Consider the following 25048-nt stretch of genomic DNA (forward strand, 5'->3'; position numbering starts at 1 on the left):
AAGATCACACAGTCGCCTGGAACAGCGGGTGCTCTCATGCATGGTTCAGTGTTGCCTGCCTCAAAGTGTTTAGCTCATCTGGTAGGCTTGCGTCGCTAGGCAGCTCGCGGCGGGGTTTCCCTTTGCAGTCCGTGATGGTTTGCGAGCCCTGCCACATCCGTCGAGCGTCAGAGCCGGCGTAGTAGGATTCGATCGTAGTCCTGTATTGACGCTTTGCCTGTTTGGAGGTCGAACAGTATTTCTTATAAGTGTCCGGATTAGTGTCCCGCTCCTTGAAAGCGGCAGCTCTAGCCTTTAGCTCAGTGTGGATGTTATCTGTAATCAATGGCTTCTGGTTGGGGTATGTACGTATGATCACTGTGGGGACGATGTCATCGATGTCCTTATTAAAGGGCATGGGAACACTTTAGGAAGTAAAGCTAAGCAAAGAGATCCACTAATACTAAACATGTGCATTTAACATAGAAACATCTCTATTTTTAGGATTTTTATCTTTAACGTTTGTTTATTAGAGGTATGGGTAGCACCATCTTGAATTGCCATAGTAACGACTGATGCCAATGCGTCATTGGCAGGATTGAGCGAATTGTGAATTTTGGCTTGGGGACTCAAAGTGAATGCTGCCACCGGGAGGGACCTGAAAGTTTCCTCACAACTTTTCCACTGAGATCAGGACAACAACATTAAGGTAAGAAACTCTATACAATTAGTTTTTATGTTGGTATTTTGTAATATTTACGTTTTAGAGTATTTTTATTCGATTGATAAGATGAGTCTGTGAAATGACTTTTTGATAACAAGCCAGTAGATAGACAGTCAGTCAAAACGAGGCAAGGTAGCCTACTTGATTTAGCTATTTTCTTGCCTTTACTTTTTTATGTTAATGTTTTCTTTGATAGCTGTACAACATAACATGCTCATATTGACAATTTGAAGAGCATTTGTCATTAGGTATTATTCAGAGCTAAAATGAACTGGCTAGTGATTCGATATGTGACTAGCCAGCCAGAGGTCTGCTGCAGTCATGCTTTTTGACTGGAAGGTAACTGTCAATGATGTAGCTATTATTGTTATGTACTATTAGGCCCATATATACACTTAGTATACATTAGGAACCCCCCCCCCCTTTTGTCCTCAGAACAGCCTCAATTTGTCAGGGCATGGACTCTACAAGGTGTCGAAAGCATTCTACAGGGATGCTGGCCCATGTTGACACCAATGGTTCCCACAGTTGTGTCAAGTTGGCTGTATGTCCTTTGGGTAGTGGACCATTCTTGATACACATAGGAAACTGTTGAGCATGAAAAACCCAGCAGCGTTGCAGTTCTTGACACAAACCGGTGCACCTGGCACCTACTACCATACCCCTTTCAAAGTCTTGCACATTCACCCTCTGAATGGCACACACACAATCCATGTCTCAATTGTCTAAAGGCTTAAAAATCCTTCATTAACTTGTCTCCTCCCCTTCATCTACACTGATTTGAAGTGGATTTAACAAGTGACATCAATAAGGGATCATAGCTTTCACCTGGATTCACCTGGTCAGTCTTTTATGGAGCAGGTGTTCTTGCATTAACATGACAAGGTGTCGGAAACGTTCCACAGAGATGTTGGTCCATGCTGATGCGATGGCATCATGCAGTTGCTGCAGATTGGACGGCAGTACATTCATACTGCGAACAGCCCGTTCAGGGCCCAAAATTAACACAGGCCAAATGTGGGTAGATTTTAGTATTGACGGGTAAGATGTCTATTTCACCAGCCATGTTGGCGGGTGGTCACGCCTCCACAGTGCGAGAATTTCACTTGCATTTGTGAATATAAATAGTCAAGGATGATCACTTTTATAGTACAATAAATGATGCAGTAGCTGTTTTCAAAGTATTTCCGCCGTTTTGTTTCATATTTATTAGCTAGTAAATTAATCACACAAAGTCAAAGCACTACGAATCTTATATAGCCTATTCCACCTTGCTCTGAAACACTGCCTGACTGGGGGCTGTGCGCACGTGAAGAGCTGAGTGAAAGATACATTTTTAGAAGCGCTGTGCACAGGCATAAAAATTTGTCTAATTTACTTGAAATGAAAGTCTACTGAAGTGACACTTTGTCCTTGTGTTTCTTGGCTATTTACATTTGTTTGGTTCACAAGCTCGGTTGTTTCTCTATGTTTGCGTTTCAACTGCTAGGGAAGAGAAGACAACGCTTCTACTAGTCAGACTCAATCTCACAGGCACAAACTTGACTTGAGTCACGCTACCACCCTTTAACATTTTAGTCTCATCTGTAATGTTTTAAAAAGACTCTGGTCACAAAAAATTTAATTAAACAATATACCATATTAGTTACTTCTTACTAGTAATACATGTATTGTTTTAGAAACATGACTAGTAATACATGTATTGTTTTAGAAACATTACAAAGCATGCTCATCAGTTTTTGTGTTTTGTTGGTTTCATTTTAGTGGGCAAAAAATATTTGCGCTGGTAAGAAATCTGAGTGGGTGGGAGATTTGGATATCTACCTGCCACAGTGGCTGGTGGACCAAAAAGTGAGTGAATATTATGCCCTGAGCCCATTCCATATCATCCCAAATATGCTCTATTGGGTTGAGGTCTGGGGACTGCGCAGGCCACTCAAGTAAACTGAACTTGCTGTCATGTTCCAGGCGATGTTTTTCCACTCCTCAATTGTCCAGTGTTGGTGATCGCATGCCCACTAGAGCCGCTTCTTCTTGTTTTTAGCTGATAGGAGTGGAACCCAGTGTGGTCGTCTGCTGCAATAGCCCATCCGTGACAAGGATCAACAGCCACTGTTGTACTGCGCTGTTATGTCTGTTTGTGGCCCGCCTGTTAGCTTCCACGATTCTTCCCATTCTCCTTCGACCTCTCTCATCAACGAGCTGTTCTTGCTCACAGGACTGCTGCTGACTGGATGTTTTTTGTTTGTCGCACTATTATCGGTAAACCCTAGACACTGTTGTGTGTGAATAGCCCAGGAGGGCATCCGTTTCTGAGATACTGGATCCTGCGCTCCTGGCTCCGCTTAGGTCACTCATTTTGCCCATTCTAACATTCAATCGAACAGTAACTGAATGCCTCGATGCCTGTCTGCCTGCTTTATATAGCAAGCTACGGCCACATGACTCACTGTCTGTAAGAGCGATCTATTTTTATGTATACCTAATAAACTGTGTGTGTAATATATTATATAAGCTACATGACCAAAAGTATGTGGACAACTGCTCGTTGAATATCTCATTCCAAAATCATGGGCATTAATATGGAGTTGGTCCCCCCTTTGCTGCTATAACAGCCTCCATTCTTCTGGGAAGGCTTTCCACTAGATGTTGGAACATTGCTGCCTGGACTTGCTTCAGCTACAAGAACATTAGTGAGGTCGGGCACTGATGTTGGGCGATTAGGCCTGGCTTGCAGTCGGCGTTCCAATTCATCCCAAAGGTGTTCGATGGGGTTGAGGTCAGGGCTCTGTGCAGGCCAGTCAAGTTCTTCCACACCGATCTCGACAAACCATTTCTGTATGGACCTCGCTTTGTGCATGGGGGTATTGTCATTTCTGAAATAGGAAAGAGCCTTCCCCAAATTGTTACCACAAAGTTTGAAGCATAGAATCATCTAGAATGTCAATGTATGCTGTAGCGTTAAGATTTCCCTGCACTGGAACTAAGGAGCCTAGCCCGAACCATGAAAAACATCACCAGACTATCATTCCTCCTTCTACCAAGCTTTACAGTTGGCACTATGCATTGGGGGCAGGTAGCGCTCTCCTGGCATCAGCCAAACCCAGATTCGTCCGTCGGACTGCCAGACTGTGAAACGAGATTCATCACTCCAGAGAACGTGTTTCCACTGCTCCAGATTCCAATGGCGGCAAGCTTTACAGCACTCCAGCCGGCGCTTGGCATTGCGCATGGTGATCTTAGGCTGCTCGGCCATGGAAACCCATTTAATGAAGCTCCCGATGAGCAGTTATTTTACTGCCAATGTTTGTCTATGGCGATTGCATGGCTGTGTGTTCGATTTTATACACCTGTCAGCAACGGGTGTGGCTGAAATAGCCGAATCCACTAATTTGAAGGGATGTCCACATACTTTTGTGTGTGTTTATATACACTGTGTATACGGAACATACACATACTATACAAAAATAAATGCAACAATTTCAAAGACTTTACTAAATTACAGTTAATGTAAGGAAATCAGTCCATTTAAATAACGTAATTAGGCCCTAATCTATGTATTTCACATGACAGGGAATACCAATATGCATCTGTTGGTCACAGATACCTTAAAGGTAGGGGTGTGGATCAGAAAATCAGTCAGTATCTGGTGTGACCACCATTTGCCTCATGCAGCGTGACACATCTCCTTCGCATAGAGTTTATCAGGCTGTTGAATGTGGCCTGTGGAATATTGTCCAACTCCTCTTCAATGGCTGTGTGACATTGCTGGATATTGACGGGAACTGGAACACGCTGTCGATCCCGAGCATCTCAAACATGCTCAATGGGTGACATGTCTGGTGAGTATGCAGGCTATGGAAGAACTGGGACATTTTCAGCTTTGTTTCAGAACATTCAATGCTCTGGCAACAGCTCTGGTGGACATTCCAGCGGTCAGCATGCCAATTGCATGCTCCCTCAAAACTTGAGACATCTGTGGCATTGTGTTGTGTGACAACTGCACATTTTAGAGTGGCCTTTTATTGTCCCCAGCACAAGGTGCACCTGTGTAATGATCATGCTGTTTAATCACCTTCTTGATATGTCACACCTGTCACACCTGTCAGGTGGATGGATTATCTTGGCAATGGAGAAATGCTCACTAACAGGGATGTAAACATATTTGTGGCCAAAATTTGAGAGAAATAAGGTTTTTGTGCGTATGGAAAATTTCTGTGATCTTTTATTTCAGCTCATGAAACATGGGATCAACACTTTACAAGTTGCATTTATATTTTTGTTCAGTGTATATAAATAAAGAAATACAAGTACGTCTTTTTTTTATTCTCTCTCTGACACTGTGGTGGACTGTCAGCTCTCAGACCTTTGTGAGGACAGGCAGGGGCTGAAGAGACAAGATGGCTGGAGAGACAAGATGCTGCTGAGGCTGCAAAAGGGCTGAGGGACAATCACACCTTCACAGGACACTCCTTCACAGCCTAGGTGAACTTCAATGTACTGGAGGACTACACTAGAAATGGTTTGCTTTGTTACAGGAAAGATGGAAAGAGAATATGGCGCAGTTTGTTTGTGTAGAACCTGAATCGGCAAGCAGTTAGGCATCGTAGGGGAACAAAATAGTTTTATGTTGTGGCACTACAGTGAGTGTGACTCATTGCAGACATAGACACTAGTAAAGGGACTCCTAGTCTTCACCCAGGAGCTCAGATTGTCACTGGTCATTTTGCCTCTCTTGCATGCTTTTAATTCGAGGCCTAGTGGAATGTATTACAGAATACATTGAAGTTGTAAAAGCCGATTATTGTTATAATATGCCTTATTCTTATTATATTTTGTAATTCCATTTCAATTTTGATGACAATATCCCTGTGATTGTTATATATCATGCGTTGGTTATGATAGCGATGTAACTTGCACTTTGTTCTCAGGTTTGAATGACAATATATTCCCCTAAACGTATTCTTTCAATAAAGTTATTTTTTTGTTAATATTATATAACTTGTATGTCTTTACTTATCATATGTAAGACTAAATAACATTTAAAATATTTTTTGGTGTATATACACTACCGTTTGGGGTCACTTAGAAATGTCCTTGTTTTTCGAAAGAAAGCATTTTTTTTGTCCATTAAAATAATATCAAATTGATCAGAAATACAGTGTAGACATTGTTAATGTTGTAAATGGCTATTGTAGCTGCAAACGGCAGATTTGTAATGGAATATCTACATAGGCGTACTGAGGCCCATTATCAGCAACCATCAGTCCTGTGTTCCAATTGCACGTTGTGTTTGCTAATCCAAGTTTATCATTTTAAAAGGCTAATTGATCATTAGAAAACCCTTTTGCAATTATGTTAGCACAGCTGAAAACTGTTGTGCTGATTAAAGAAGCAATAAAACTGGCCTTCTCAAAAAGCCATATCTCAGACTGCCCATCTTTCCATCTCATCTTTTCTTTTTATTGGCCAGTCTTAGATTTCTGTTTCTCAAACTTTTTACTATTCTGATTTCAGATTTTCAACCCTTACAAAATAAGGAAGACTCAATGTACAAAGTTGTTGTCTATCTTCATTAGGAAGTTGGCAGTTGTTTGGGGAAAATTGGTTGCTTTTTGTACAATACCAGTCAAAAGCTTGGACACAACTACTCATTCAATGGTTTTTCTTTATACTAGTTGAGTATCTGGAGCATCAGCAATTGTGGGTTCGACTACAGGCTCAAAATGGTCAGAAACAAATAACTTTCTTCTGAAACTCGTCAGTCTATTCTTTTTCTGAGAAATGAAGGCTATTCCATGCGAGAAATTGCCAAGAAACTGAAGATCTCGTACAACGCTGTGTACTACTCCCTTCACGGAACAGTGCAAACTGGCTCTAACCAGAATAGAAAGAGGAGTGGGAGGCCCCGGTGCACAACTGAGCAAGAGGACAAATACGTTAGTGTCTAGTTTGAGAAACAGAAAAAGCCATATCTCAGACTGCCCATCTTTCCATCTCATCTTTTCTTTTTATTGGCCAGTCTTAGATTTCTGTTTCTCAAACGTTTTACTATTCTGATTTCAGATTTTCAACCCTTACAAAATAAGGAAGACTCAATGTACAAAGTTGTTGTCTATCTTCATTAGGAAGTTGGCAGTTGTTTGGGAAAAATTGGTTGCTTTTTGTACAATACCAGTCAAAAGTTTGGACACAACTACTCATTCAATGGTTTTTCCTTATTTTTACTATTTTCTACATTGTAGAATAATAGTGAAGACATCAAAACTATGAAATAACACATATGGAATCATGTTTGATTTGTGTAACACTTTTTTGGTTACTACATGATTCCATATGTGTTATTTCATAGTGTTTTTTCTTGACTGATTACCATTTGATTGATGTGGTGCTATTGTATTTCATATAATTTCAAAGGGCTGTTTCTCAGCTTTCAAAATATGTATAATGTTTTCATATATGGTTTGAAACCAGCAAAATTATGTTCATTAATGCACGTTGAGGTCATGGTCTCAGTAAATTCAGGAATTCCAAAACTCTCCTGCTAGTGATGCAACAATACCAATATGGCGATAGTCCCAGTCGGTATTAGAAAGCCCGCCTGTGGGGAAAACAACCTGTGGTTACCCCATTGGCTCACATCAGAATCTTGACATTTTTCAAAAATGCAATTTTCTTGTTGTCTGCTTGTTTTAGTGAATTATTAATATACATTTAGGAAAAGTACAACATTGCCTGCTCCAGAGCGTTCTCACTACTTACAAAAACGTCATATTTTAGGGTTTCCCTCATGCCCCGTTTCATGACTGTGCTAGCAGCCATGTGAGTATTAGCTATCTATCGACCGGAACATTAAGCTAGCCAAGACCAACAACACAAACAAATGGACTATACAGCCACAAATAGTGAGTGGAGTTACAAATGGACTATACTAAACAAGTTAAATGTCTTACCTGTGATTAAATGTTTTCCATACACATAGCTTCAAGTAGTCTACTTGGACACCGGGTCCCCACATGTTTCACTTTCCCACACCGAATAGCCTGAAGCTACATGGCTCTTCTCACAGACTCTATTTCTCTATGTGGGAGCATTGCGATCTATAGGTCGTAATTTTCGACCTGGTTACATCTACATTGAACAACACAGCAGCTTTTCGGCATGTTTTGTTATTTCTTTATAACTAAAATCGACAACAACGTTGGCTCTTTTACAATAGGGGTGAATGGGAAATAATCTTTGTTTTCCCTAATTTGTGGACGTGGTCTAGGGGAATTTCTTATTATTACGTGAATATCGACTATTTACAGTTAGCTGGTGTTGTAAAGCCTAGTGTTTCCAGTCCCCTTTAATGAAGCCGGTGACTGATGTGGTAAACTCCTCAATGTTATTGGATGAATCCCGGAACATATTACAGTCTGTGCTAGCGAAACAGTCCTGTAGCCTGCCTTCCCGCCTTTGGGACAACGACTCCCATTGTTAGGGCGGAGACATGAGCATCTCGTCATTATTTACAGATCCCTGAATACACTTAGATTTCTGTGCAACCACTTAAGACTTCATCAATGTCTGTCTGCCAATCATCCTCCCAAACTAGCTCATGGTGTATGCTTGGTTAATTTCGTCCCCTGACCTGGTGTTTGTTTGGTTGTGTGTTACCAGGTTGTTATGGCGTGGATCCAAAGAGTGTGACTAAGGACTGGAAGTGTGCTCGCTGTAAGGCCAACGCCATGACTGAGGTTAGTGTCTCCACAACACATCATGTATGACTCACCTCACCTAGCTTGCCAAAATCTCTGTTGCTGTTACTGGCAATAGTGTTTGTAAACTTTGCAGTACTCTAAACAGTCATTAGATCTGGCAGTAGTGTTTGCAATAGTCTCCTAATGATATGTGACTGACTGTTATTGGTCATCAGGTAGCAGCTACCACACCTTGCCATTGGCTGTATGTATGTTTTTAGATGACTTGGATGATGATGGTTGACAGTTTGCTCTCCTGTTTGCAGAGTTGCTGTTTGTGTTCGCTGAGGGGTGGAGCCTTGCAGAAAGCCAACAACAACAAGTAAGTCAGTCTGCCAGTCAAATTTCCTTAGATCAGGGATTGGTCTAGTCGAACAATCAGTAATCACACACTGAAAATTTACTCTGCAACTCTAATCAACAGTATATTGATGTATTTATGTACACTTATGTTCACATAGTTAGATGTTATTTTGAAAGATATCTACTAGGTTTACATTTAGTTTATAAGCCACTAACGATGGTGTGTGTGTATTGACATGTTGTTGTGTGTGTCTGTTGTAGGTGGGTCCATGTGCTGTGCGCAGTAGCAGTGTTGGAGGCTCGCTTTGTGAACATCACTGAGAGAAGCCCTGTGGATCTGAGTGGGATTCCTCTACAGAGGTTTAAACTGGTGAGTTAAACACAGTAAATGTCAACATGTTATTACGTGCTAAGGGATAAGAACTCTGTCACTACCTCACTCTCTCCAACCAAGGTGCATGAAGAGGAGCAAACTGAAGAGAGGAGAGAGTGGCGGAATATCCTCTCTTCAGCATATTATGTGATTTTAACATTACAAAACGTGAACATGGTTGGCACATCCGCCTCTATGCAGGTGACAGTAGTTCTGCTTGCGATCTACTACAAGGTTAGACTAGAGCGGGGATGTATTATTATTTTTTTTTTTTACTCAGTCAGGGTTTCAACTTACTGTTGCAAATTAGAGTAGTGGAATACACAAGGTGCAATTTGGAAATGTGGTTGTGCATCAGCAGTTTCTCTTATGTCAGTCACTGATAGTCACTCAATTAGCCCATGTCAGCATATTTTTTTATTTTTTATTGGTAAGTTATTCTAGCAGCCAGCTATCTAAACCGGCCGGGGGGCCCCACTGAGATATCATATTAAAATCTGCAAACATTTCTCTCCACCCTATGGCAAAATGTGTAGAATTGCAGGAAATTAGCTGTGGCCCCCACCCCCATCAAAGTTGCCCATCCTTGGACTAGAGACTAGGCTATTTAGAGGATGTTATGTGAGTTTGTGACTAAGCCCAGTCAGTCAGAACTTCTGACACATCAGGTGGGCTATGAAAAGACAGCTCTCTTTCTGCAAAGCCTTGTTTCTGAATTTAGCCCTTTCACATGAATCATGACAGCCATTGCATTTCTAGAGGATGTAGCCTACAGTAGAATGTTTGACCGGACATACAGGCCTAGTTTTCCCTGTGAGACTTCCCTTTCCTGTCTCTCTGAGAATGTTCTTATGCTTATCTGTGCTGTGCAGAAATGTTACTATTGTAAGAAGCGGCTGAAGAAGACGTCTGGATGCTGTGTACAGTGTTCCCATGGCCGCTGTCCTACGGCCTACCACCCTACCTGTGCCCAGGCCGCTGGGGTCCTCATGCAGCCAGACGAGTGGCCTTTCGTGGTCTATGTCACCTGCTGCCGGCACAAAGGCCCTATTCAGACAGAGGTATACATCAGTTGTACTTTACTTGGTGTTTAGGATTGGTGTTTCAGAAAGAGGAAGCCATACACCAGACAGGGGGAACTCTGAAGGCCTCTGTTTTGGGACTTAAGTTAGAACATTCTGCTGATACTTTGCCTTATAGTTTCTAAACCTTCTATATACACTGAGTATACCAAACATTAGGGACACCTTCCAAATATTGAGTTGCACCCCCCTTTGGCCTCACAACAGTCTCAATTCATCAGGGCATGGCCTATACAAGGTGTTGAAAGTGTTCCACAGGGATGCTGGCCCATGTTGACTCCAATGCTTCCAACAGTTGTGTCAAGTTGGCTGGATGTCCTTTGGGTGGTGGACCATTCTTGATACATATGGGAAACTGTTGCGCATGAAAAACCCAGAAGCATTGCTGTTCTCGACACAAACCGGTGCGCCTTGCACCTACTACCATACCCCGTTTAAAGGCACTTAAATATTTTGTCTTGCCCATTCACCCTCTGGCACACATACACAATCCATCTCTCAATTGTCTCAAGGCTTAAAAATCCTTCTTTAACTGGTCTCTTCCCTTTCATCTACACTGATTGAAGTGGATTTAACTGGATGTTTTGTATACTCAATGTATTCAGGACTGTGCTCACCACATTGTATTTCATAAACATGACTAGGTTGTAGATTTTAGTGCAAACTCCCACAAGTATGCCCACGTACTTCCAGTCCAAAGGGGTTGATAGTTCTTATTTGATGGTAATCCTGTTGATGACTGTTTAATCGTCACTGATCCCGTCTCTCTCCTCTCTCAGCGTAACAAAGCAGCCATGCATGAGCTCACTGTGGGACAGAGGGTGATCTGTAAGCACAAAAATGGCCGCTACTACCAGTGTGACGTGGTGCAGCTGTCCAAGGAGACATTCTATGAGGTCAACTTTGATGACGGTTCCTTCAGCGATAACCTCTTTCCTGAGGACATTGTGGTAAGACTTACGTGTGTGTGTGTGCGTGCGTTCGTGGGTCGGTGTGGTGTGTGGTGCCAGATTGTGGTCAGTGTTTCATGAGGGGGTTCAGTAGTTCATATGCTGTTCATTATTAGTTTATAGATTGCTTAGATTGCTTACACAATATGTAATAGAGCTAGGCGATATGGACAAAAGTAATATTGTGATAAATGTAACTATTTTGCTTATTAACAATAATAAATCATTTAAGGGACAGTTAACTTTACATTAGCGGCAGGGCTCTAGAACATTTTCATCCACTGCCAAGTAAGACAGCTGAGATGGTGATTAAAAAAGTAAGCTATTTCATGTAACATTTCCAGGGAATGCATTGTTGATATTTTGATGTGTAACCTATCGAAATAGGATGCAGAATGATCAGATTTCTTTTTGGCTCTTCAGAGAATTTGCCGACATCTTTGTGCATATTGGCCTAGGCTATATTATTCACCACCTGAGGAAGTGGGAACTCAAAACACTTAGCTAGATTGCTAACAATAAATATGATATTGTTGCTATATAGCCATGTAGGTTAATTGATTAAATCTATCAGTAAATGTAGGCTAATGTCCTACAAAAACATTCCAGCACTAGGCCTAGGCTACTTGATGTAGGCCTATTCACTGCAAATGGCACGCTCTGCTCCGCTCCGCGGGGGCATCAAAAACATACTACAGACTATTCCGGTTGTAAAGTGGTGCCATGAACTCAATATTAAGAGGTGAGAAATATAGTAGTGGCTTTGAAAAACAGTAGTTGGTTTAAAAACGGTATTTTTCCCGAAATTGCATTTTGAGCAACGTTAAAATGCTTGTGCTTCTCAGAATGCATCTCTCCCTCCTCCGTGCGCACAGTGGGAGAGGGAGTGAGAGTGGCTCGCTCACACAGCAGCCGACAGCCAAACAGGGACAGGCAGATACTTTCACAGCAGGAATCAACATAATGCATAGGCTATTACTGTTGACCAAATAATGGTTTTAGAACAATCTACAGGAAAGTTGTGTAGCAAAATTACAGACATACGCAAAATGTCGGTAATTTTCGGTTTAGCATCCCTGCTCTAATATGTACAACACATTGCTTGAAATTGTGTGATGGCTTTAGTATGTTTATAGGATTGTATCTAATGGTTGTTTTCTGTTGTCAGAACCGGAATTGTGCCCAGCTAGGCCCCCCACCGCAGGGGGAGGTGGTGCAGGTCCGGTGGACAGATGGTCTAGTCTACGGGGCCAGGTTTGTGGCTGCTCACATCATCCAAATGTACCAGGTAATGCAACAGTATTCCTACTCGCCCTCAGCAACAATGTACCTTATGCAGAAAGAGATTATACACTCTTATATCAAAGACTGCTTTGCTGTCTAATTGATCCAGATTGTTTAAAACCTAATAATACTCATAGCAAGCAATACATTAAAAGTCTGTGATGAAACCATTGTTTTGTTTTGAAATGAGAGACATAAAATGTGGTTATTGTGGCATTGATGGTGTTGTTTGATGTAGGTGGAATTTGAAGACGGGTCACAACTAACAGCCAAGAGAGATGATGTCTATACCCTGGATGAGGAGCTGCCCAAGAGAGTCAAGTCAAGACTGGTGAGTGTACTGTGAGCTATCCAATATACTGAATCCAAAGTTGCTAACCTTTGTACATTGTATATCAACTCCAAACGTGTTCATTCTACTGTAGTAGTCTACTGTGTCTTATTCTCCAGCATGTTTGTTAAAGAGTCTTCTCCCTGTGACAATGGAGTAATCCTCATCTTCTGTGTGTACCCTGCCCCCTCTCTCCCCAGTCCAAGGCGTCAGACATGCGTTTTGATGGTATCTTTGAGGACAAGGAGGCCATCCAGCAGTCGAAGAGGCAGAGAGTGATCAACTCACGGTACAGAGGAGACTACATTGAACCTGTGATCTACAGAGCCATCATGGAGTAGCCTGCCAACTACAGCATGGAGAAGCCTACTCCTCCAACAAACCACCAGCACTGATATTCCTGATCCAGAATTTATCCACTGAGTGACTAAGTGTAGCTCTGACTAAAGGACTTCCTCTGAAAATAACTTTCCAACCCCTAGTTTGGACTGTCCCTTTCTTTTTCTTCAATTCATCCCTTCATCATTTCAGCATTATGCACCGGTTTCCCAGACACTGATTAAGCCTAGTCCTGGACCAAAAATATATATTTCAATTGAGATGCTTTTTAGCCCAGGACTAGGCTTGATCTGTGTCCGGGAAACCTGTCCCTATGGTTATTACCATCCGTGTCATGTTTTATGTTACCCTGCCGGTGCCCAGTAGCAGTAACTTGTATCTTGAATGGAAGTGATATCGGACCTTGAATTTTGCTCCCAAACAAGATGTAGCTTTCTAATAATAATAATAACAAAAATTCACTCAATATAATTCAGTGGTAGGAAGGATTTCCTAAAGGGAGTGAAGCAGACACAAATGATACTGCCACTCATCCTCATAAACACTTGTGTTTTCTGACTCAATATTTGACAGAATGTTGCCAGTTGTTAATTTACGTACATATGTATATATTTTCCTATGTATACTGAACAAAAATATTAACACAACATGCAACAATTTCAATGATTTTACTGAGTTACAGTTCATATAAGGAAATCAGTCGATTGAAATAAATAAATTAGGCCCTAATCTATGGATTTCACATGACTGGGAAGGGGTGCAGCCATGGGTGGGCCTGGGAGGGCATAGGTCCACCCACTTGGGAGCCAGGCCAGGCCAATCAGAATGAGTTTTTCCCCCAAAAAGGGCTTTATTACAGACATAAATACTCCTCAGTTTCATCAGCTGTCCATGTGGCTGGTCTCAAACGATCCCGCAGGTGAAGAAGCTGGATGTGGATGTCCTGGGCTGGCATGGTTACACGTGGTCTGCGGATGTGAGGCCAGTTGCATGTACTGCCAAATTCTCTAAAATGACATTGGAGGCGGCTTATGGTTGAGAAATTAACATAAAATTATCTGGCAACAGCTCTGGTGGACATGCCTGCAATCAGCATGCCAATTGCATGCTCCCTAAAAACTTGAGACATCTATGGCATTGTGTTGTGTGACAAAACTGCACATTCTAGAGTTGCCTTTTATTATCCCCAGCACAAGGTGCACCTGTGTAATAATCATGCTGTTTAATCAGCTTCTTGAGATGCCACACCTGTCAGGTGGATGGATTATATTGTAAAATGAGAAATTCTCACTAACAGGGATGTAAACAAATTTGTGCACACATTTTGGGCTATGGAACATTTGTGGGATGTTTTATTTAAGCATAGGACCAAGACTTTACATGTTGCGTTTATGTTTTTGTTCAGTATAGTTTTCAGGGTGCTACTTGCACCTATGTTTGATTTCAAGGAGGTGAAATGCCATTTTAGTAACTAATACCACCTCCTCCTCCTCTTAGCAGATTCACACTGTTGACTGCATTCCTAAACATTGTATTTTGTAGGAACGCATTGAATATTAGCTTTTTCCATTTTGAGTAGTTTTTTAACCAGCATATTTATTATATGGTGCTTGGAGAAAGTAAAAGTAACCTCTGCAATACAGACAGTTTGTCAGTTGCAATGCTGTAGAGGTTCCGAACCGATGATGATGTATGTTCTATTTTTGCTATAGTGATGAATTGGAAATAGCCCGTTCAGAATTGCTGTGGGCTCTCCATTTATATCCAAGTTGGTTCTTTACTCATTTAATGAAAGTTATGCGTAGCAGTTTTATTTAAGTCCAGTTTGAAAATACATTTTAATAGTTGTGTGCTGCCATTTGCTATTTTTGTGAGGACATTTTTTTGGGGGGGAAAATAATATTCTTAATTGTACATCTATAAGATGTTCTTACGGATTGTATCCCCTACTACCCATCTCCACTCGGCCAAGATCGTCAACCATGATGCACTTATTAGGATAGGATATAGGATAAGGTGGCCTTCAGATTATCGCCATTGTTTGCCTGTAAACTGCTGTTGTCTTGAGTGTAGGGTTGCAAAATTCCGAGAACTTTCAAAGAATTCCCACGTTTTCCAGAAATCCCGGTCGAAATATGCCTGGAATCAGGTGGGAATAAGCAGGAAATCTGGGTATACCCAAACTGGGATTTCTGGAAAACTTGGAAATTTTGAGAAAGTTACCAGCATTTTGCAACCCTAATTGAGGGTGAGAGTCACAGAACTGAGAGTATAGGTTACAGTTAGTTAGTTATAGAGGCCCACATTCACAGCAGTACCACTGAGCAAAAGGTTTATGTCATCATCATTCAATAGTATGGAAAGATTTATGACTTATAAAACATGGAAGAAAATAACTTTTTTATCAAATACTTTTATTGCTTTGTTTTATAATGATACATGTTCTATATTCAGAACCAGGAAGACACAGATGTAATTATTATAATAAGTAGTTTATTTAAAGATATAAGCTGTTGACTCAAGGGATCTTGTGTGCATCTCGAATGGCACACTATTCCCTAAATAGGGAGCAGGGTACCATTGGGACCGTTCCCAGGCCTGTTCATGTGTGACCTTTTGACCCTTGACCTCTTCCCTGTGTCTGTGATAAATGAACGCTGGACTTCTTCCATATTATCATTCATGCATTTTGTAAAGATAATTTTTGTTTCAGTAAATCATTTTTGGCTTGCATATGTCCTGTATTAGTGTTATTTGTTGGTGGTTCCATTACTATTTAATTACACTGGTTAACAATGTTTGACATGCTTATGACAATTATGACTACAATTTGCAGTAAATATAATCACACTTTCGGATACCTTCAGAGCTTTACAAGATAATACTTCATACCATTAAATCACAGTAGTGATAGTTTTACTCCATATGGAGGTAAATGTGTCAACTGAATGATTCCTGTCCTAAGATAAGGTCATACAGTGCATTCGGAAAGTATTCAGACCCTTGACTTTTTCCACATTTTGTTACGTTACAGCCTTATTCTAAAATGGATTAAATAGTTTTTTCCCCCCTCATCAATCTACACACGATACCCCATAATGACAAGGCGAAAACAGGTTTTTAGATTTTTTTCTAATTTATTACAAAATAAACACAGAAATACCTTATTACATAAGTATTAAGACCCTTTGCTATGAGACTCGAACATGAGCTCAGGTGCATCCTGTTTTTGCTTTGTCATTATGGGGTATTGTGAGGGGAAAAAACAATTTATTCCATTTTAGAATAAGGCTGTAATGTAACAATGTGGAAAAAGTCAAGGGGTCTGAATACTTTACAGTAGCCCAGCCTTTACAAAAATAGTGGTTGTCATATATTGCTCTATTTATGAGTTGCACCAGCTCTCACACAGGTTGAATGCCATTTTTGTGTTTAGCAAGCATTTCTCATTGTTTTTTAATGCAGGCAAGAACATGAAAAGTGCTGGAAAGCCTTATGAATTTATGATTCTCTTCCCTATTTCTACATTTCTATTTGAATCCAATGATCTGATATTCAAGTCGCAACAATGTGGCTTCTTTCCACCCACACAACTAGCTACATTGTAGCAGTGGGGCACTGATGTGAAAAATATACAAAATAAAATGTGTAAAGTGGTTGTCCCACTGGCTATCATATAAGGTGAATGCACCAATTTGGATAAGAGCGTCTGCTAAATGACGTAACTGTAAATGTAAATGTTAATTTGGCGTATCAGAGATGTTCCCTCCCACTGTGTCAGTCAGTGTTGCCAATTTAGCGACTTTGTCGCTATATTTGGCGAGTATTCAGACCCCTCTAGCGACACATTTTCAAAAAAAGCGACTAGCGACTTTTTCTGGTGTTATTGAAGACTTTTGGAGACTGACGTGAAAGCACGTATCGTTCTTACTCTTCTCAACGAGCAGCGGGTGCTGCCGTCAGGCCCCACCCCTGTCCCAAAGCACTCACAGGCGGCACAGTATTCTTGCAGCAGTCCCTCCCAGCTGCAGTCAGAGCAGGAGATATTCACCCCTCCGCGTCCAGACTGCAAATGAATCGCGCATGCGGGATGCCGCGGTTGGCTGATCCCGCCCTGGCTTACATTCAGGGCTGGATGTAAATGTAAAACATAAAAAAAAACAAGAATAGACAGAAGAAAGTTCATTTGTAGTTCTAAACATATTTAGGGTGTTTTTTACTCACTTTTTGTCTCTCCTACAGCGTCCATCACAGTTACATGCACATTGTAAACTATGCAAATTGTGAACTATGCAAATTAGGTGATGACGTCTTTAGCGACTTCTAGCTGTCAGTGTTTGGGCAACTGTGTTGTGTGTGTGCGCTGATAGCAACTGTACAGTGACATCTATTTACTTTTTGAGGAGGGTTCCACATACACTCGCTGCTGGATATCAATTTGAAATTGACACTGGAGATGGATAGCTAGCTTGCATATAAAGGCGAAATGTTTATTTTAGCTAGCAGTCACTTCGGCGACATCAAAGAAACGGTAAGGACACAAAAGGTGTCAGTTAGCCTAGTGCTAGCTAGGTTCTGTACTGTAACCAGCCATGCTTCATTGCTTAAGTAGTAGAATGTGATATAATGTAAAGTAGCTACCGGTATTTAACATATCGACAAGCCTGTGCAATACATTTCTGGTCTTGCGCTGTGTTTCTGTTCATTGTATGCAATGCTGTCAGTTTAGCTAGCTAGCTGGCTTAGCTGTCCCTCCATGTCCAGATATGATAACTTACTTGACAGCCACCTAGCTCACTGAGCTATAATAAGAACGACCTATCTGGGCTGGCGACCATCGTGGTGCACTGCATGGACGTCACCAGGACCTGGCTTTCGGGACTGATTTTGGGTCAGCCCCGAATCTTTTGCGCTGCTTCAATGGTGTAAAAAAAAGATATAGTCAACTGAATGCGCCACGTAGTTCATAGAGCTGTGGTTAGGTGACACTCCCGAAGTCATCCAAGCGGTATAATCAGGGGTGTACTGCTGCTGGTGCGCAGCAGAGCAACGCTCCGCCACTTTTCAGAATGGTGCTATGTCTCGCAAGATCACTTAATTCTTAATTAGTATTCAACATAACAAACCGAATATAATAGCATGATAATATCAGGCTACTATTATACCAAAAACATGTAAGTTCTTATAATTTAGGATGATTGTGCTGAAATGTTGAATTGTTTTTCTCAATTCGATTATTTCTGCAGGTTAGCCACCCTTACTTACATCATTCAAGAAGATCGAAATGCATTTTCCATGAAACTGACTGGTATCAAATGGTTGGCATGCATGCAGCATGGACGTTTCCCCTGTAAAACGTGAATACCTATCATTCACGATTGACAGTGATGATGGCCTAATTTATAATAAAGTAGGCCTAATTTGGTGTTTTAGGATTTTAAAAATAGAACATTTTCCCTTAGCTACTTACCGTATGTCAAATCAAATCAAATCAAATTGTATTTGCCACATGCGCCGAATACAACATGTGTAGACATTACCGTGAAACGCTTACTTACAGCCCTTAACCAACAATGCATTTATTTTTTTATAAAACAAGTAAATTAAAACAACAACAACAAAAAAGTGTTGAGAAAAAAAGAGCAGTAGTAAAATAAAATAACAGTAGGGAGGCTATATACAGGGGGGTACGGGTGCAGAGTCAATGTGCGGGGGCACCGGCTAGTTGAGGTAGCTGAGGTAATATGTACATGTGGGTAGAGTTAAAGTGACTATGCATAAATAATTAACAGAGTAGCAGCAGTGTAAAAAGATGGGGTGGGGGTGGGGGGGCAGTGCTAGCTGTTCAGGAGTCTTATGGCTTGGGGGTAGAAGCTGTTGAGAAGCCTTTTGGACCTAGACTTGGCACTCCGGTACCGCTTTCCGTGCGGTAGCAGAGAGAAGTCTATGACTAGGGTGGCTGGAGTCTTTGACAATTTTGAGGGCCTTCCTCTGACACCGCCTGGTATTGAGGTCCTGGATGGCAGGAAGCTTGGCCCCAGTGATGTACTGGCCCACACGCACTACCCTCTGTAATGCCTTGCGGTTGGAGGCCGAGCAGTTGCCATACCAGGCGGTGATGCAACCAGTCAAGATGCTCTCGATGGTGCAGCTGTATAACTTTTTGAGGATCTGAGGACCCATGCCAAATCTTTTCAGTCTCCTGAGAGGGAATAGGCTTTGTCGTGCCCTCTTCACAACTCTCTTGGTGTGTTTGGACCATGATAGTTTGTTGGTGATGTGGACACCAAGGAACTTGAAGCTCTCAACCTGTTCCACTACAGCCCCGTCGATGAGAATGGGGGTGTGCTCAGTCCTTTTTTTTTCCTGTAGTCCACGATCATCTCCTTTGTCTTGGTCACGTTGAGGGATAGGTTGTTATCCTGGCACCACACGGCCAGGTCTCTGACCTCCTCCCTATAGGCTGTCTCATCGTTGTCGGTGATCAGGCTTATCACTGTTGTGTCGTCGGCAAACTTAATGATGGTGTTGGAGTCGTGCCTGGCCATGCAGTCATGGGTGAACAGGGAGTACAGGAGGGGACTGCGTGGCAGATGTGTTGTTACTTACCCTTACCACCTGGGGGCGGCCCGTCAGGAAGTCCAGGATCCAGTTGCAGAGGGAGGTGTTTAGTCCCAGGATCCTTAGCTTAGTGATGAGCTTTGAGGGCACTATGGTGTTGAACTCTGAGCTGTAGTCAATGAATAGCATTCTCACGTAGGTGTTCCTCTTGTCCAGGTGGGAAAGGGCAGTGTGGAGTGCAATAGAGATTGCATCATCTGTGGATCTGTTGGGGTGGTATGCAAATTGGAGTGGGTCTAGGGTTTCTGGGATAATGGTGTTGATGTGAGCCATGACCAGCCTTTCAAAGCACTTCATGGCTACAGACGTCAGTGCTACGGGTCGGTAGTCATTTAGGCAGGTTATCTTAGTGTCCTTGGGCACGGGGACTATGGTGGTCTGCTTGAAACATGTTGGTATTACAGACTCAGTCAGGGACATGTTGAAAATGTCAGTGAAGACACTTGCCAGTTGGTCAGCACATGCTCGGAGTACACGTCCTGGTAATCCGTCTGGCCCTGCGGCCTTGTGAATGTTGACCTGCTTAAAAGTCTTACTCACATCGGCTACGGAGAGCGTGATCACATAGTCATCCAGAACAGCTGGTGCTCTCATGCATGCTTCAGTGTTGCTTGCCTCGATGCGAGCATAGAAGTGGTTTAGCTTGTCTGGTAGGCTTTTGTCACTTGGCAGCTCGCGGCTGTGCATCCCTTTGTAGTCTGTAATAGTTTTCAAGCCCTGCCACATCCGACGAGCGTCAGAGCCGGTGTAGTACAATTCAATCTTAGTCCTGTATTGACTCTTTGCTTGTTTGATGGTTCGTTGGAGGGCATAGCGGGATTTCTTATAAGCGTCTGGGTTAGAGTCCCGCTCCTTGAAAGCGGCAGCTCCACTTTTTAGCTCAGTGCGGATGTTGCCTGTAATCCATGGCTTCTGGTTGGGGTATGTACGTACGGTCACTGTGGGGACGACGTCATCGATGCACTTATTGATGAAGCCAGTGACTGATGTGGTGTACTCCTCAATGCTATCTGAAGAATCCCAGAACATGTTCCAGTCTGTGCTAGCAAAACAGTCCTGTAGCTTAGCATCTGCGTCATCTGACCACTTTTTTATTAACCGAGTCACTGGTGCTTCCTGCTTTCGTTTTTGCTTAGGCTGATGCATTGCATGTATATTCTAAAATGATTCTATTCAATAGGCTTCATGTCGGTACCAACTTTCATTCAGAAATTATGGCTAATAATATATATTTGTTAATGGTAGGCTATCTAAAAATAGTTATAATAAATGTAATGGTCAACTGATAATTCCAGCACCGTTTTAATTGGGACAGCGTCATTGCACTGCTTTGAGACAAGCATGGGAACTCATGTTGATAAATCATTCGATGTCCGATTTTTGTTTTCACTGAATCTCTGTTTGGATATTTGGTTACAATTAGGCTGGGAAATGTTAGCTAAGTGGAGGTGAGTGCTGATGATCATTAGTCTAGCAATTGAAAGGTACTTTTTTTTGTCGGACCCACAAACCTCTCAGCTCTGGGCCCAGATTCACAAAACACTTCTTACGCAAAAACTTAAGAAGCTTCTTAAGAAAATAAATAAGTTCATAAGACGTTTGTAAGAAGATATTTGAGAAGTTTGTAAGAAAATCATGAAATCTTAAGATATTGTTGAGGAATTGCACTTAGTTAAGAAGAAATTAGATCCTTGAAAATAAAGTTATTGGAAATGTTCTTAATTCTAAGATAGCTAAAGCCTTGTCTTAAACTCAGGGAGGTGAGAAAATAAGCTAATGAAAGCAATTGAACATGTTTAATTCACTCACAAAATTCATATGAAAGTTTCAGTATTAATTATTTGAAACCCAAGAACATTCCTCAACAATATCTTAAGATTTCATGATTTTCGTACAAACTTCTCAAATATCTTCTTAAAATGATTGTCGATAGGCACCCAATTTAGCTAGCTAGCAATGGTAATCAGTTAGCATATTTCGTACTGAGATTACTGTTCTAAAACATGCCAAGTGGTGCCAAGGCAGGGGGTGCGGTAGCAGAGGAATGCTCAACTCCGTTCTCTTAAATCAAGGCCGAGTTGAGTTTTGATAAATGGTCGCGCGATTTGCTAGCAACAACATTGAGTCAACATCAGACGATACTTAAAAAAAATTAAATTCAGAAAATGCTTGCCCTTCATACTTTTAATAAAATATTTTATCGAATACAACTACTGACTTTTTCCTAATTTGTGTTGCTCAACTGGAGAGGTAGCGGCCTTGACGTTCTGTACGCAATTACGCTGAGTTGAAAACACAAATTATGAAAAAGTCGGTGGTTGTATTGGAAAAAGTTTTTATTAAAAGTATGAATTTGAACACCATGTGGAAGGACTGCGGTTGTAAAGGATAAACATAGGTACAGGTAAGAGTTTTCAGAATTGACATTTTTACAAGTATCAACTGATGGTTGTTGCTAGCATATCGTGCAACCAGTTATCAAAACTCAACTCTGCCTCGATATTAGATAACAGAGTTGAGTGGAGTGGAAGTTTTACGCAATCAAGGAACTAAACCTGCTGCTATTCTATCCTGTTCTATTCTAATGTATTATTTTGAATCTCTTCTATAAAAAGTGCATTGGAGGTCCATATATTAGATTGTATCCTATTCTATGCTATTATATTCTATACTAATCTTTCCTTTTCTATAAAAAATCCATGCATTTTGAAGTTGAATTTATCCTGATAACAATCAATCCCCTTCACCTACAATGTGGATGGTGCCATGTACAGTAGGAGGTGATGAGAATCATGAAGCCAACCCGTCACCTGCTCCTGGTGCTTTGTCCCATGGTGGTCCTGGGCTTCCTCTACTACTCCTCTGGGAGACTGCATCCCTGGGGCTGGGGACGTAAATCACGTAAGTACAGTATAGCAACTACCCATGTCCTAGACTGAGTGCCAATCTGTTTGTGCTATCATGCCAAATCATTGTCATGCCAAACATGTTTATAATGAGTATGATGCACCAAGCTTTGCCCCCACCCCCCACCCAGCATAATGTTTCCTGTCATTGTAGCAGCATGTTTTGTGTATACTACTTCTTACCAGAAGGGGGAGCTAAAAGACTAAGGCAACTAAGGAAACATGGAACTCTGAAAGATGTACTGTACATACAGTAAATTGAAAAATCATGTAACTAAACAAAAAGAAAAATGAACTTTACTATGGACCAAAGATAAATGATATAAAGCATGATAGTATAGAGCTCTGGAGTACCTTAAATGAAATTCTAGGTAAGAAAGCAAACTGTGCTCCATTTTTCATTGAGGTAGTTGGCTCATTCATAACAAACCCCTTTGATATTGCCAACCACTTTAATAACTTTTTTGTTGACAATATTTTGCAAACGTAGGAATGACATGCAAACAACAAATGCTGAGCCTTCATATTCATGCATAACGGACAGAATAATGAAAGACACACACTGTAGTTCTGATTTCGGCAAAGTTGGTGTGGAAGACGTGAAAAAATTGTTGTTATCTATAAATAAGGACACACCACCTGGTACCGACAACCTGGATGGTACATTGCTGAAGTTGGTAGCAGAATACATTGTGACTCCTGTTTGCCACATCTTCAATTTAAGCCTAGAAGACAGTGTGTGCCCTCAGACATGGAGGGAGGCAAAGGTCATTCTGCTATCCAAGAATACCCAAAGCACCCGTTAATGGTTCAAACAGCTGACCAATCAGCCTGTTACTAGTGCTTAGCAAACTTTTGGAAAAAATCGTTTTTGACCAAATACAATGATATTGTACAGAAAACAAATTAAAAACAGACTTACAGCATGCTTATAGGGAAGGTCACTCAACATGCCCGGCACTGACATAAATGACTGATGATTGGCTGAAATAAATTGATAATAAGATTGTGGGAGCTGTTTTGTTAGATTTCAGTGCATCTTTTGATATCATTGATCATAACCTATTGGTGAAAAAACGTAGGCATCATGGATTTAATTTGTATGTCGCTCTGGATAAGAGCGTCTGCTAAATAATGTAAATGTAAAATTTACATCCTCTGCCTTATCATGGATTGACAGTTACCTGTCTAATAAAACACAGAGGGTTTTATTTAATGGGTGAAAAAACGTAGGCATCATGGATTTAATTTGTATGTCGCTCTGGATAAGAGCGTCTGCTAAATAATGTAAATGTAAAATTTACATCCTCTGCCTTATCATGGATTGACAGTTACCTGTCTAATAAAACACAGAGGGTTTTATTTAATGGAAGCCTCTCTAATGCTAATTCGGTTGAGTGTGGTGGACCACAAGAGCAGCTGGCTTGGGTAATTATTGTTTTCTGTTTTTACTAATGACCTTCCACTGACCTTGAATAAAGCCTGTGTGTCTATGTACGCTGACGATTCAACCGTATACACGTCAGCTAAGACAGTTAAATAAGTAACTGACACCCTTAACATAGAGCTCCAGTCAGTTTTTGAATGGGTAACTAGCAATAGGCTGGTGCTAAATATCTCAAAGCATTGTTTTTGGGACAAATCACTCACTCAACCCTAAACCTCATCTAAATCTATTACTTAATAATGTGGCGATTGAGCAAGTTGAGGAGACTAAACTGCAGGGTGTAATCCTAGATAGCAAGCTATCTTGGACAAAACATATAGACTCAATGGTTGCTAAAATGGGAAGAGGTCTGTCCAAGATAAGGCATTGCTCTGCTTTCTTGGCATCTAAATCAACCAGGCATGTCCTACAGGCCTAAATTTTGTCGCACCTGGACCACTGCCCAGTTGTCTGGTTATGTGCAGCAAAGAAGGACATAGGAAAATTGTAGTTGGTCCAGAACAGAGCAGCACATATTGCACTTGGCGAATGTCAGTGGTATGCATGTCAATCTCAGAGTTGAGGAGAGATTGACTGCATCACTATTGGTTTTTGTGCGAAGTGTTGATGGGTTAACGGTACCGAACTGTCTGTTCAAGCAGTTGGCACACAGTTTGGACACTCATCAGTACCACACAAGACATGCAGCCAGAGGTCTCTTCACAGTCCCCAGGTCCAGAACAGAGGCTGGGAAATACACAGTATTAAATAGAGCCATGACTACATGGAACTCTCTACCACCCAAGGCAACTCAAGCTAGCAATAAAATCAGAATAAAAAAAAACAGATAAAAGAACACCTTACGGCACAACGGGGACTGTGAAGAGACACAGACATTTTTATATATTTTGGATTGTATTTTCCATTGTATTGTATAATATACACTGAGTGTACAAAACATTAGGAACACCTTCCTAATATTGAGATG

At 41.3% G+C, this 25048-nt stretch overlaps 2 protein-coding genes across 2 annotated transcripts in view; both read left to right on the forward strand.

Moving 5' to 3' along the window:
* The window catches only part of LOC311148926 (lysine-specific demethylase 4A-like), a 55411-nt gene extending 39571 nt beyond the window's left edge, over positions 1-15840 (forward strand). Inside the window, exons 15-22 of the mRNA XM_084185954.1 lie at positions 8366-8442; positions 8712-8767; positions 9010-9118; positions 9994-10182; positions 10983-11153; positions 12322-12441; positions 12676-12768; positions 12969-15840. Coding sequence (XP_084042080.1) covers positions 8366-8442; positions 8712-8767; positions 9010-9118; positions 9994-10182; positions 10983-11153; positions 12322-12441; positions 12676-12768; positions 12969-13109 — 956 coding nt within the window. The 3' untranslated portion in view covers positions 13110-15840. The remainder of the gene's footprint in view (positions 1-8365; positions 8443-8711; positions 8768-9009; positions 9119-9993; positions 10183-10982; positions 11154-12321; positions 12442-12675; positions 12769-12968) is intronic.
* Positions 15841-17452: 1612 nt separating this feature from the next.
* The window catches only part of LOC311149144 (CMP-N-acetylneuraminate-beta-1,4-galactoside alpha-2,3-sialyltransferase-like), a gene marked incomplete at its 3' end in the record, with an annotated part of 60636 nt that continues 53040 nt past the window's right edge, over positions 17453-25048 (forward strand). The window contains exons 1-2 of the mRNA XM_084186231.1: positions 17453-17638; positions 22506-22629. Coding sequence (XP_084042357.1) covers positions 17594-17638; positions 22506-22629 — 169 coding nt within the window. The 5' untranslated portion in view covers positions 17453-17593. The remainder of the gene's footprint in view (positions 17639-22505; positions 22630-25048) is intronic.

The sequence above is a fragment of the Coregonus lavaretus genome (assembly GCF_964263955.1).
Source record: "Coregonus lavaretus genome assembly, chromosome: 21".
Lineage (NCBI taxonomy): Eukaryota > Metazoa > Chordata > Actinopteri > Salmoniformes > Salmonidae > Coregonus > Coregonus lavaretus.